The sequence below is a fragment of the Xylocopa sonorina genome, chromosome 11 (genome assembly GCF_050948175.1).
Source record: "Xylocopa sonorina isolate GNS202 chromosome 11, iyXylSono1_principal, whole genome shotgun sequence".
Taxonomy (NCBI): domain Eukaryota; kingdom Metazoa; phylum Arthropoda; class Insecta; order Hymenoptera; family Apidae; genus Xylocopa; species Xylocopa sonorina.
The window spans coordinates 4010539-4025215 of NC_135203.1; the positions used below are offsets into that span (position 1 = coordinate 4010539).

General features: G+C 48.8%; 1 protein-coding gene across 4 annotated transcripts in view; it reads right to left on the bottom strand.

Moving 5' to 3' along the window:
• Rbp6 (RNA-binding protein 6) overlaps positions 1 to 14677 on the bottom strand; it is a 720663-nt gene that overhangs the window by 291928 nt on the left and 414058 nt on the right. For all 4 annotated transcript variants that reach the window (XM_076903951.1, XM_076903952.1, XM_076903949.1 and 1 more), the window contains exon 4: positions 11040 to 11124. In XM_076903951.1, the coding sequence (XP_076760066.1) occupies positions 11040 to 11124 (85 nt within the window). The remainder of the gene's footprint in view (positions 1 to 11039; positions 11125 to 14677) is intronic.

Below are 14677 nucleotides of genomic sequence, written 5' to 3' on the forward strand. Positions count from 1 at the left end.
TTCGAACCGTGGAAAAAAACCGCCCCGTGACACCGTGGTGACGGATTTCCCTGAACGAGGTTTTGAACGAGCCCGTAGACGAAAACGTGCCTCTTTTTCTGAACCCTGTCTCCCACCCCTGGCACTCATGCGCAAAACGGGACAGATAAGACCCCACGGTACACCGGGACGGCGGGACAACCGAGGGGGTTGCGACGGAAAATAGGGGCGCGTCCTCGAACAGAGCGAGACGGCGTCTCTTCTGTGTACCGCACCAAAGAGTGGAGTTTTACGCGTGTTTAATCTGGGAATGGATCGCTCGAGAATGTGGCTCTATGAGGCGAGTTGAAGGGACCCGAGAGTTAGCGAAAGCACGGAGGGGTGAAGTGGCGGAGGTGGCCGTGGCGGTAGGGCGGGGTTCTGCTCGAAGGGTGGAAACACCGTGTGTGCCAGTCAGTGGCGCGTTATCTGTCTCCTCGTCGTTATCCTTTTTTCCACTTGTATCGTGAAAACTGACCGGGCCCGGTTCTCTATGCACTTTTTACGCCACGCACCCGCGGAATATAAGCCGGCGAAGGGGACAAAGTGATTTAATTGTCCCGTTCAATTTCATCCCTGACAGCATCGCGTTGGTTACCTCCAGCGCTGATCAAGCGTTGATTTCCTCTTAACAGAGAAGGGATTCGAGTGGAGGGTTCTGTTCGATGTTCGAAGCTACGTTTGCTTGGTGAATTTTCTTTTTGTAAAAATTATACAAAAGGGAATACTGTTTACATTAATCCGCGAATGAGAGATTAAAATGAATTTTCCTCGCGAATTCGCATGTCTCGACGGGATGAAATTCCAAAAGAGGAAGAGCCACTTGAGAATTATTGTAAGGGAGAGAGCCCAGCCACCGCGTGTGCTTTTAAGGGCTCGCGCGTGAACCCGAAACGTGATACCACTTTTCCCCCGCGTCTGCTTTGAATGGACCAGCATCGCGCGTCTCGATTTTTTCTCTCACGCGATTAATTTACCACCTTTGTTCCCACAGCAGCGAACTTTCACGCGTCACCGTCCATCCGCGATTATTACACGCTAAACGTTTCACCAGTCGGTTTCACAAAGAAACACCGACTGGCGTTGCTAAATACGGTAATTTCTAGTCGTTCCTCAGCGCCCAGTGACATAATCGTTGAAACCAGCGTGTAACGGGGAATGGAGGAAAAATGCGGTAGCGACAACTCACCAGGAGAAAAGGCTAAAATTTATGCATACACCTAACACAATAACGGCATCAAGAACGAACGCTTCATTTCCATGAAACTATAGTTAGCATAAAATATCTAAGGTAGTTAACGACACGTGCGAACAATGAATTGAACCAGAAACCACGTCCCCCCTCCCTTCCACTGTACAGAGAAGAAAGAACTTTATATTCCCGACAGGAGCGGCCGATTTCGCTGCCATTCCCGCCGCGGTTTTTCAACGCGTAAGCGCGGCAGCGCGGAGTTATCTATTTTGGCAGCAATTTTCTCGAACCGGGCGACATAAATCGCCCGGTGGAAAAGCTAATTTAGCGGATAAAATGTGGCCGGTCTCGAAATAAAGCCGTGCGGGTCACGTCGATATATATCGCGGGCTGGCTGCGCCCGGCCGCAGGCGGCTTATATATCATGCTAATTATTTATATTTCATGCACCGGTACGGCAGGTACCCGCTGCCTACAACGTGTACGCGGTATTTTACACTCATGATACGTCAACCATATACCACGCGCGGCGTGCAAACTCTATCCAGCTTGCCAGCCGGTCCGTTGCGGACGTGGCGTCATGAAAATATCGTCAAACTTCTGGCCATCCGGATCAGCCAGCGTATTATTACGGCGTATCGTATACGCCGTTGCTTAAATTTTAACGCCGTCCGTCGAACGGTCGATCATTAATAACCACGTGCCCTGTTATCTAGCCAGCTGGATTATCGCTTATCTAGCCGCGCTTTTTGTTTATGCACTCGTGCCGTGGTAAAAACGAAAAGGCTATCGCGACAGTTTGACGGCCGTATTCGACGCGATTCCCTTGCGTTTCCCTGTGGCGAGGCATTTTTTTCCGTTTTTTCATTCGTAACGATTTAACAATCGCGTGGATGTGTATTTTATATTATTCGAGTATGTTCGAAAAATAGCTTGTCTTGTTAGGTGAACGCAGTAGGCTAACGGTCGTCCATCAAGATCCGTTCGCGCAATTATTTGCCCCGTTGAGGATAAATTCCTCTCTGGCGAATACGATTTTCTGCGCAACCCATTCGCGTTCGACGGTACCCTGAATGTAATCAATTAATTAAAGTTCCGATTGCGATTCAAACTTCACTAAGATTATCCGTTAACGACCGGACCATAGAAAGCGCCTGGTCGAAAGGACTGGACAATTCCGCGGGAAGTTTAATTAGTCGCGTCGCATAAAGCGCGCGGTGGCTGTTCAATTTTAAAAGGGGGGCCGGTTTCGCTCGAGATGCTTGCCTCGGAACCAGCCAGCCGGCGGCGGCGGCGTCGTCGTCGTCGCGGGACGCGTCCGCCGACAGATAGTTCGAGGGAAAGGAAAAGTTTCGTCGTAAAATATTTAAGTCCCCGTCTCGATGTGATTTATAACTAAGGGCAACTTTTCCGGGATAGAGCCTCTCCGTTTCGACTACTCGACTGACAGTGACAGTTTGCTCCTTGACGAGGAAAGGAATTGGACGGAAAAGTTCCTGTTGATGTTACGCGCTATTAGGGGGATCGTGTTTCCTGGATGCCGGAAATCAGAGGGAACGGTATTACGGCCACGAAGGGGCTCCGCCCGTTTTATTTTACGCCCGGTTACCAGATATCGCCAGAAAACCCTGCCAACGTTGACTTACGCCCGCGGTGCCTCGCCGCAAGTTTCGTTCCCGTTTCTTAATTATCGAGAAGTTCGCGATTCAGCATACCAGAGTTTGTGACACATTTTTCGTGCTAGTTTCCTTCATCTCGTATTATCGTGAATATTAAAGGAAATACTCATTTTCCTTCGTGGTGAAGTAATAATATTTAGCAAGAACGTTGAAACTTTCACGAATCCTTACGATAATCACATAAATTGTAATTTAAGTAATTATTTTCGTGTCCTCTTTCGATTTCACTTTCTCTACCCCTCTTCTTCTCGTGACCGCCATATTTTTACTCGCTTTCGTGGACCATCGCACGCCACCAACTCGTGCAACCCTCTCGAGCGATTCTAATGTCCATCGATCCGTTGTCCCTCATTTCGATAGCAATTAAACGAAGCACACATCGCCGCGTATAATATCGTTCGGTTTTTTCTCTCTTTTTTTCTAGAATTCCCGGATTGCCGTGCGCGCGGCGCGCACGCAAAATCGTGAAACGGGTTTGTTAAACCGTAATCAAAAATCTTCGCCGGGCGTTATCAGATTCGCGCGCGCGGGCATGAAATATTCATGCGCCGATATTTCGTGGCGAGTTTTTAGCGCATTAGGGGAAAAAATGATTTGCGCCGCCGACTAATGGAGGCGGGGCTCGTAATTTCGGTTCGCTCGTTACGCAGACACTCGTCGCGCGGGCCAGACGCGGCCGGACGCCGCGTCCGTCTGCGCGCGTATCGCGATGCAAAAATTCTACAGCCTTCGTGGCTGGGCTCGATATCAGCAAATAGAGGGATAAATCAACCGTGGAATTCGGGCAACGGAGACGCCTCCGCGAGAGATAACCGGCCCGGGTTATAAGCGGTCGTAAAACGTGACGCTCGCCTTGATTTAGCCGTGCGTCCTTGATATGCATCTTCAGCGTAGGAAAGAGAATGTTGCTGCGTCGTACATCGAGCGTCCCAGTTCTCCTCGACCCAACTTCCCCCCTGTACCTCATGAAATCTATTAAAAAACATTCCCTTAACACAATATTCAACGTTTTTATCGCGCAACTTCCTAAACGAACCTTCTATACACCATTAAACTTCTCGCTAACATTATTCCACGTAAACGTAAAAGGCGCATAAAAGATGATACGTTCACGTGGTATTTTTTATACTGTCAAAGTTCGTAACAAATCTAGACACCCTGTATACGTGTACACATCTCCTCGCCCTATCTCCGCGGAGTTTAACCATAAAAATGCCATGTACACGAAAGGGTGAAGAGAGGGGGAGGGGAAAAAAGGGGGAGCAGAACGAGTTTCAAGTTGGATGCAAATGAGACTTCTCGAACAAACTGATGCTTAACAATTAGAGTAAATCATGCGGCCGACGGCGATCTCGTAGCTGCTAACTGCGCGTATGCATGCCAATTTTTCCGTAATTTCATTCCGCGGCCGGCGAGCGATACCGTTCGTCCTAGTTCCCGAGTTGTTTTGCCACCGCGCTGCGATTACAACAACCACCCCCTCGCGCGCGGGGTCTGTCGGGCCGCGAAAGGAGCGCTGTGGGAACGAATTAAACCGCGAGTCCAGCAACAGATGCCACGGTGCCTCTGTTTCGCAGTTTAATTCGCGGCCGTGATAAGCGGAAGTTACTCGAAAGGCGGGGGAAATATATCTTCGGGAGCCGGTGCCGGGGGGATTAAACGGGGAGCAACGCCGGGGCGGACGCGTCGTTCAAATTGCGGTGAATCGTGCAAGATTTTCGGGTGCGCCGGTTCGTTCGAACCGGGAACAGTTATTGTTGTTGTTGTTGCCACTGTTAAGAGATTACGGATAGCGGCGAACGGTGGCTGCTATTACGGCAGCGTTTTAATTGCTCCTTGCGTGTTGGGAAGCGGAGTTTCGAGTCCGGTTCCCGCAATGAAATCGTCGACGGTGGATAACGAAGTCGATTCGTTTCGTTAAGGAACGTCAGGAAGCTCAGAGTTTCAACGTACGCGATCGATTATTAATATTTAACATGACGGACTAACTTCTTCTTGGAACTTCGATATCTAACTTGGGATATTAATGACATTATTGGTGGTACGTCAAATGGCGGGGAATTAAAATAAAAGCAAACAAGGTCTGAAGGGGTTAATATTTTCAACTGCACGTTTCCTTGAGATAATTTAGATTCCAAAATTGAATCGAACGAGTATTCAAAACCGTGGCAATGTTTTCAGAATTCTTCTGTCGTCTCGCGAAAACGGAATACGCGGCAACACCAGCGCAAGATGAGCGAGACATTTGAGGTAGAGAGAGAGAGAGAGAGAGAGAGAGAGAAAGAGAGAGAGAGAGAGAAAAAGAAAACGAGAACCTAGCAACTGCAAAGGAACTTGAAAAACGAGCAAGGGACCGGGTACGCGAAACAGAGAAAATAGGGGCGACGGAGACGAGGGAAAGATGGGAGAGACGAGCGCGGAAAGTTTGAAATCGAGAACGAAGAAAAAATGCAAGTGAGGAAGGCTTTCGGTTGGAAGGTGCGCATGCACGATGACGTTGATAGGTTGCGAAGGAAGGGGTTGACGGTGAGAGCGGCGCGGGAGGCGGGAGGGTGGTAAGGCAGACGGTTTGTATTTCAAATTTAAAAGCATTCGACAATGGACGCTTCTCGTATTGTTGACTCACTCGACGAAGGAGAGAGGAAAGAAGAAAGAAACGCGCAGAAGTGTACGGTGGAACGTAGAAGGGCAGAAGGGGTTGGCAGTGGAGGGCGAGAAGGGGCGCGGGGTTGCGGGGGTTGGCGTAAAGGAGGTTCAGGGAGAGGAGAGCCAGGGGTGGCTGGAGTTTTGTAAAGGACTGCAGACAATTTCCGCAGGGCTTAGTGGCTTCAGGCTCTCCAAATAAATTATTCCGCGAATAAGCGACGCTGCTTATTTTTCACCATTTTCTGCTCCGCCAGCAATGGGTGCTCAAGGTGTACGTGAACCAGTTAAGAAGTATCGGAGCGAGAGGAAACACGCGCGGCTCGAAAACGCGAAACGCCGTTCCCCGTTTATCGAGTGGGAATAGTCATCGGTGACGCATCAGGATGGTAATAAAATCGCGATACGCTCTTGGACTTTGTCCAGATTGCCCGATCGACTTGGAAATCAATTTCCTCGCGACGTCGATTCCGATAGAATTGTCCAATGGTACTTTGTGGTATCCGGCTGAGAAAAATCGTTTCTTAACCAGGAATCTCGTGCCCGCTACTGTACTTTCTAATACGAGTGTGTTGTGCATCCAAGAATTTATAATGGATAGAAATTTGTCGATTCTATCGAGCGACATTTTGTCTTTTCTATGCTTCCATTCGACGCTGTATCGCACGATTGTGCCAAAAGACTCCGAACGAGTTAATTTCGCATCGACGAGCGGAGAGATGCACGGGAACGGGAATCGCACGTACTCGATGGGTGAAACTCGACGAGAACCGATCGAGAGTACTTTCGACTGTAGGCACGTATATACATCACCTATCGATCTCGTTTTTTTCCCTCCTTCGCCCCGGCGCGATGCTCTCTTTTGCCAGGCGGCCGTTACGTGAAAAGTGAGTCAAAGGGGTTAAACCCTCATTCTTCTCTCGGCTAGTAGCTACCCCATTTATTCGTGAAACAGGAGACGAGGAAGTGGGAGAGGAGCGCTGGCCACCCTCCGAAGCGGTGTGTCGCCGTTGCTGGCGTCTGAAATACTGGAAGTCGATTGAGGATATTCAGGAATGCGGGCCATACAGACATTTCTAAAGACCTTTGACAATCTCGCGCGTCTTCAGCCCCCATCTTTCGCGCGCGCCCTCCGCCCTCCTCGTCCACGAATTTACATAGCATCGTTTCAATCGATCCTTGTCAAACACTCGATTTCTACGTTCCCCTATATCCCTCGTTTTTATACGACGTCTCATCACTATTTCGCTGGATGTTAAAATATGGTGAATTTGAAAGTTTGACGTAAATGCAGTGGCAGCGGGGGTAGTTGCATAAAATGTATGATATTACGGTGTCATGTTCCTTCTCTTGAATATATTATATTTTAAATAAAAGATTTCCTCTCGCCATGATATTCCACGGGGCTGAATTTGAACTTGAATATATATTGTGACCGTAAAAGTGTGGTCAAGAGAGAATATCGACAGCTCCTCGGGGGTGTCACGTTCTTAGCTGGGGCTGCGCGATATTCTTGCGTTGCAGATCGAAAATTCAAACGCGGAAGTCCACGGAGCTGGTTTATCGAGGAAACTTCATCCTCAAAAATCAACTTGCAATATTCAACGCACAAAATATTCTGCAAGAATCACACAATGGAAAAGCTAGTTTAATAAACAATTTCTATTCTTGCTACGCGATTTTGAATTACACTTCATATACAGAAACAACTTACACTGATTACGATCATTGATATCATTTTACGGTTCGATCGATAGTGTTCATAGTTAAATGATAAAGAAGCGAGATCGTCGATAAACCGAAAAAACAATTCGCCGTCGAATTTCGGGGTTTCATCGGATTTCTCGCGTGGCGTGCACGCAGCTCTGCGATTTAACCATCGGCGATGCGCGTGGCGCGGATTAAACGGATGGCAAATGAGGCTGCGCGCGGTCGCGGCACGTGCGATCCATGTATTTTTTAATCAGAGCCCGGGCCCGATTAAGCGCAATCTGACGGCCATTCTGATCGGCGGTAGGCACCGCGGTGCGGGTGCTTACGCGGCAGCTTGCGAAATCATTGTGTCCCGGGGACAAATACAGAGAGAAATGGCCGCGTTGCCGTAGCATCGGTCCGCAGAATCGCTCTTGCGTGCGTTCCCGTGTGATTTTCGATAATATTAAACGTACCGGCCGTCTGTCGATGACACGCGGAGCCACCCCTCTGAAACCGGACGACAAAAATCCCGTAACCGCCCACGCCCCCTCGTCCCTGTGTCTTCTTCTGCTCGACCGTGATAATTCGATGGGTAATCGTTTATCATTTGGTGTCCATTCAATCGCTTCGATTCGGCGGCTGAACTTCGAATAACGCCGGAGCTGGTTCCGAACGGTGTGTTTTAAATTTCTCGTACAGAAATTCGACGATTGAATTTAACGAGACGAAGAGAAATTTAATTAGTTGCTTGAGTTTCTTGTTGTTGGCCTAGTAAAGCAATTGTACATACTTTCTAAAATAGAATTTATAATGTACTCCTGTGTGTGAAACTTAAAAAGAGGTTTACACTGGATGCAAATATTATTGTATTGCTCTGTCATTTAATTTACATTGCTACATCTTTGTTACGCTGGAAAAGAATTGTAAGTTTCTAACTTAGGGACTTCATCATTTTCGTAATTCGTAGAGATCAGACGATGCCACGAGACCAGAGATGATACGAAACGAGCGGAGAAAGTGTCCACGGATGAAATAGAAAACTGATGAAAGTCGACGAGGTAATCGTGAACGGAGTCTGCCTGGCTGCAGCGTCGCGATCGAGCGGTTTCCTCGTCGAAACCGTCGATACGCTTCCAGCCAGAGGCAGCGAGGATCCACGATGGGCGCGGCGTGACGACTTCCGGTCCCCGGCTGAACCGAACCGCCGCCACTCCTACCCTTCGCTTTGTTTCGTTTATTTTGTCTCGCGCGCAACGCGACGGGCCAAGGACCTCTCCAGAATTACACGAGAGCGTTCATTAACGCGGCCGGAGACGAACGATCCGCTAATTAATGTGACGAAGCTTGTCAGTGGACGAGAGCGCAGCGCGCACTCTACCACGGTTTCTCCTTCGCTTTCTGCTTCGTCTTGCATCGTCAAGAACGACGAAACGCAGGATAGACAAAGGACGATGAGGTAAAGAGAGGGAGGGATCGATGAGCAGAGGATTCAGGCAATCCTGAATTCGCAACTGTTTTATTCGAGATTGTTGGTTCCAGGTTTGCGTGAAGCGTAAGATAGATTATCAATAAAAATGATATCGTAGATAATTGTAAAAAAAAGCAAGCTTCATAAAGTGGTTCGAGAATATAATCCAAACGTCACATCGGAACGATAATTTGCCAGAAAAAAGCAACACATTGAAAGCGACCGCTATCAAAAACGTTTAATCTACCTGACGATGATCTCCGTTCAGACAAGCGACTCTGTTCTTTCTCACCGTATCCACCTTGAGCTACCCTTACGCAATGAAACCGCAAGAAAGAAGCGAACGCGAGGGTCGCGACAGGAGATAAAGACGGTGTCTGGCCGGGGGTGCGGAAGGGACGACGGAGACCTTAATAGGATGCGGCGGGGTCGGCACCGCGCGCTCGCTCCCGCTATCTCGTTCCTCGTGTACTATCGAGGAGGTGTTAGACTCCGCCGCAGCGCGCTCGCAATTTGCATTAGGCGAGCGAATTACGCGAAATTTATGTGAGTCTGGATATACCCCACGGTAGAGGCAGCGCCGCAGCCTCTACGTCGTGCCACGGTTAATACGTATTCGTAGTACTTACGGAACCGGCCGCGCGGTCGTCGTACTTATGCTACCGTGGACAGCTAATGTCCGCAACTATTTCTCTCTGTCCGCCCTTCTCTGCTCGGCCCAGCCGCCTTACGATATTATCCGCGGCGCGCATTGTCTCCTCGCAGCGGCGCGGGTAGGCCGGACGGGTCGGTTGAAACGGTATTCGCCGTATTCGGTGACACGTCCGCGCCGCTGGACGATTAATCACTGCCAAAAGCATCGTTCCGGTCAATGCGGCCGCGCAACGACGCGTGCACCGCCGCCTGATTCGCCGCTAAATTGTCTAAGCGCGCGTGAAACGAGCCACCGGAAGTTTCGCCCGCGGAAAACGCTCCGCCGTTCTCTCTTTCGATGGAACGCCGTTCGACCGAGTTACCCGCGCGAACTCGCGGAATTCGTTTGACTACGCCGTCCGCTGGGGTCCCTCGTGGTTCGCTTCCTCGACGAATGTCGGGAATTCGACCGGGGGTCAGAGTGTTTCCGCGTCGCGCAAAAGCGGTGACGAGACCGTGCGGTTCGGATGGGTTCGACGGTTGTCGATTTGCGGCGATTTAAGGAGCTGTGTACTGAATAGTTGCACGCGGATGCGGGGATTTTTGTCTCGATCAAAGGTGAACCATGAATTCGTCGCGTATGGATGTTATGGATATATGTTGGAGTGCGTGTCTTTTGTAAATTTACTGGTAATTAATAACGGCAATTTGCTCGGTTTTGTTTGAATTAATGTTACATTGCAACGATAGATAATTTGTACGTGTTCGCGACATATGCAGGCTTGATATATTATAATTTGGACTAATTAACAGATATATGTAACGATCTGTCAAACAATGGGTAGCACATTTCGACGAGAAGATGTTTGGAATAAAAATTTAATAATATCAGGTAATAATCACAAAAGTATAATAATTAATCGAGTTTTTAACCGAAAACACTTCCAGTCGTCTGCCATTGAATATAAAAAGAGATACTTGACTCGTGTTTCGTCAGACCTAACTTCCAACCTTTAATGAACTACCCGCTCTCCTGTGCTCTATGATTTTTCACCCATTTTCTATCCCTCGCCATCGCGTACCCGGATACGTACGTCCAATAATCAATCAATTTCTTGCGCGGCCAGACAAATGCTGGCCTCAGGAATCCAGACACCGGCAATATTTATCTATCAAGCGCGATCAATTAACCTCGGCCGTGGTGTATCAATTATCTCGATCAAGAACTGCGCAGCGGTTAATTGCTCTCGCGGTACACATTCGATCCTGACGCTCGTGCGAACCGATTTTTCTCGCGTCCTGCTGCGTCGAACGGCCCTCGCGTCTGCGCTCGAACGACCGTTTCCGCTGACCGCCGTGCTGCTTCTCATTACCACTTTTTTCGCTCCTCGCTGGTCATACCACGCGTACCTCACAGCTTCGCGAATGGATATCGATGGCTCTAAGTAGTCGTTACACGCGGGGCACTAACGATCACCTAATTAGTGCATAGCCGAGCGACACCGTAAAGATGTGGTCGACTCTAACGACTTGTTCGATAATCATTCCGCGTTGCTATGTGAAAGTGGCGCAAATATGACGAATAAGGGAACTACGACTTAACTATAAATAAATTTCTTGACACTGTGAGGAGCACAGCGAGCTTAAAAATGTGTGACAGAAAGGTAACGCAATCGATAACGCGGTGTAAAAGTTTTGCTCGACTACTTACTTTCTTGCCGTCTAACTCGTGGTTACCCTGTGCCAGCACTTTGTCTACACTCGCGGGATCTGCAAACGTGATGAATCCGAAGCCCCTGCAAAATAAAACATAGAATACATTAGTATTATTCCAAGAAAAGTAACAAGTTACAATGATCACCAACAACTCTGATCAATTTCAAATAAAATCCTCCACTTCCTGCCTGCAAATCACCAAAAATTATCCATTCACTTTGTAACAAATTAAACATCGATCCATCAACGATCTTTAGTATCCTCCAAATACGACAAAGATAGTTTCCAAGTCTCGAATAAATGCCAAAATTTCCGCGAGCATGCCTCGCAGTCGATCATCGCGTACCCTCGCCCCAATCCTTTCACCGCAACGTCAATCGAAAAGAGTAACATCCCCGCGGTGCAGAATTAACAGCAACCTATCCGCAAGAGTCACGACACTGCATACACGAAATTATTTCGTCCCCCGTGGCGGCTCTTTTTCCGTGGTCAACATATAACTCCCTGGCGTGGTTTAAGGCGAACCGTGAGAGGGTGGAAAGAGAGGCGGAGATGGCGCGCGGGGGTGGCGGTGGGCGAAGTGGGACGCACGAGTGAAACAAATATCGGCCCGCGTCCGGTGCCATAAATTTCGCGCGGGACACCGTGTACATATACAGATATATTAAAAGATAGTTTGGCCAGGAATACGGAAGAGCCGCGAGGAGGGTGGCGGACGATCTCGAGCGTCTCACACGGGGTTGGAGAAGCGTTGCACCGTGCACGATAGCGCGGCTACCGGACGCAAAGCGGTTTGCATTTTTCATGCTGGGGCTGGCTCTGCAGTTATTGAAAATATTTACATGTTATTTATGGGCCACACATGCTTCAGGAACCGAACGCGCCAATTCCTCTGACGCGTCTCGCCGCGTGTCTCTCTGCTCCTGAGATGAAAATACGTGGGGCGCGCCTCGCTCCCGGGCAACGCGCGGTTCATTCGACGGAATAAAGCGAGGAATGGAAATTAGAATTCGGTTGAACGGTCGAACGGCAATTTGTATTGTTTACCTTCGCTCACGTTTCTGTTGAACCGAACGCGTTGCTCCGCCAAATTGAACCGCGTATTTTCGCCTTCAGACGCTGACGCGACGTTTTCATTTTTTTCCCCCTCTCTTTTTGCAGCCGCGAGTGGAGAATTTGGACGATGCGCGAGATAGGGTGGCGTTGTTTTTGACATCGTGTCATTTATTTCTGCTGAGATTTGTTTACCTCCTCGCGTTTTTTGGAGGCTGATATACGATCGACGATGTAGAGACTTGGTAATGGATGAAAAAATTTTGCAACGAGACAACGAAATTAATTTCTAAAAGGATTACGTACGTTTTTAGCCCATGAAAATTGAATTTCATTTACTGAAAGCTATCCAGGTTTTTCGAAAACGTACACCTTCGCCTGTTCCCGTTCTCCGAGGAATAAACGCGGACCCGTGACAGGTCCATGCCGTCGCGAAAATTCCAGGAAACGTTTCGCGTTACGAGCTCCCCGGTGCAACCCTTTCGCAGAGCCACGAACACCCGCGCGGATTGAATTTTTGATAGGGCCCAGACCCGTGTCCTCTGGCTCTCTGTCTTTGCTTGGCTTCCTCGTCCAGCCGACTTTTCGTGCGGCAAACGAGCCGTCGAACCGCGCGTGCGGACAGGGTTTGACTCTCTCGGACACGCGATACGCGAGACACTCGAAACGGTCCAAGTGTTTTTGGCCCCGTGGACCCGGTGTCGCGTGAACTTCGACCATTTTTGTACCTCGTTTGCGGGGATTTACGAGCCACGGGATACAGTATCGTGGACTGGCGAAATTGGCAGATTCTCCGGCTTGTTTGCGGAATCGAATGTCACGCTCAAGCGGCTACCCGGTACAACTTGATTTACGCGGACCGTTCGAAAGGCGGATAACGTTTTCGACTGGATTTCTGTCCCCCCGGCCGGTTCGTGATGTGTTTTCAGAGTTTTGGCCCTGAATTTTGATTAATTCCAAGCCCGTGCTCCACGTCGGAATAACAGAGAGTTTCTGTCGGTTTCCAAGTGAACCGTACGAGTAATTTCAATATTTCTTTATTGGGAAATTTTAATTGGTATGCATGGATACGAATGAATTATTTATTCGCCGCGCGCCTACGCGATCGCTGTAATTAACCCGTAGAACTAATATAATAAATCTTACCGTTGAAACTAACCGTGTGCCCGCGATAGTTATTGCTCGACGGTTCCAATTCGTTACATCGACCGTGGCGAGTCGGACGCGGCAGCGTTTTATCAATCATATCGTCGCGAAAATTGTGTGGAAACGTTATGCAAATTTCCGAGCGACGCAATAAATATCCCCGGCACCGTAAGTTGCCACCGATACGCCAAACAATCGGCGCGCGTAATTTTTCACCGCTGGGAGTATCATTTGTCATCGAGAAGGATCCCCGCGCGGGATCCGAATAGACCAGCGGAATCTGTCGGCGCGCCGTAGCGATTGTTTAAGCAAGCGTCGCCCCAGCAAAATTTCCGCCACGTGCAACCGAACTGGCTTTCATATTCAAGCGTTTACTTAGACTCGTACCACGGTCGCGCATATATCTCCGCTATTCAGCTGCTACATGACAGCTTCATAGCTTCCATAGATCCCTCCTTACAATAACAATACGGGGGCCGCGTACGTGTCCCCTATCGAGCAATAAATCTATTAGCCGTAATAAACCGAGAGACCAGGCGGGGGGGTGCATCCGCTGCGCCAGGGGCCATTAACGTCAAATGTTTACACGTTTAACGCGTTTTAGCGCGGAATCAACGCGATGCGCGCGCGCGCGCGCGACGGAATTTTCACGAGTGCATCACGATATTACGGTGAACCTCGCGATACTCGCGAGGAGACGGGATTTACGAAGGCAGAGAGTAACGGGAATTGTTGCTCCGGTACCGGTTATAGACGATCGCGCGTATCTTTGGCCGCGGTGCAGAAAATTATCGAACAGTTTGCGGAGACGCCGACGCGATAACGTCCCGCTGAAATTGGTAATTGTAATTCCCACGATTCTGTTACGAGCGTTGCGTGACGATGTTGCTAATTTAATTTATTTAGAACGATACCTTTCGCCGCTCGTTAAATTCTTGCTGTAAAATTGAATGAACCGCTGATTGAATTATGCGCCATAATAAAATGGCAATTTCGAATCTCCGGGCACTTGGTACGGGCATCTCGCGCAATCGTCAAAATTGATTATCCTCTGTCAGCAATGGGAACGCTATTATTCGACACGGCTGAACGGGCGATAAATTATTCATGCATCAAGTACATTGTAAATTATTTAATAGCCTTTTAAAACGATACAACCGTGCGTGAATCATGGCCGACGGGAACTTAAACCCGGACGGACATTAATGAACCATAAACATCAGAGTATCTGCGGCACTTTTCGAACTCCGCCGCTTCTACCGAGTATATAACCTCGCGATGCTCGATTGTATAGATTATAAATAAATAAGAATCCCCGGTATAGAGAGCTAAAATCGTGGCTCGACATTGCGAAGCTCGACCGAAAAGAGATATGAAAGCGTACCTCGTAGACTCTCAGCGAATCCCATTATATCACAAGAATCGTGGCTATTC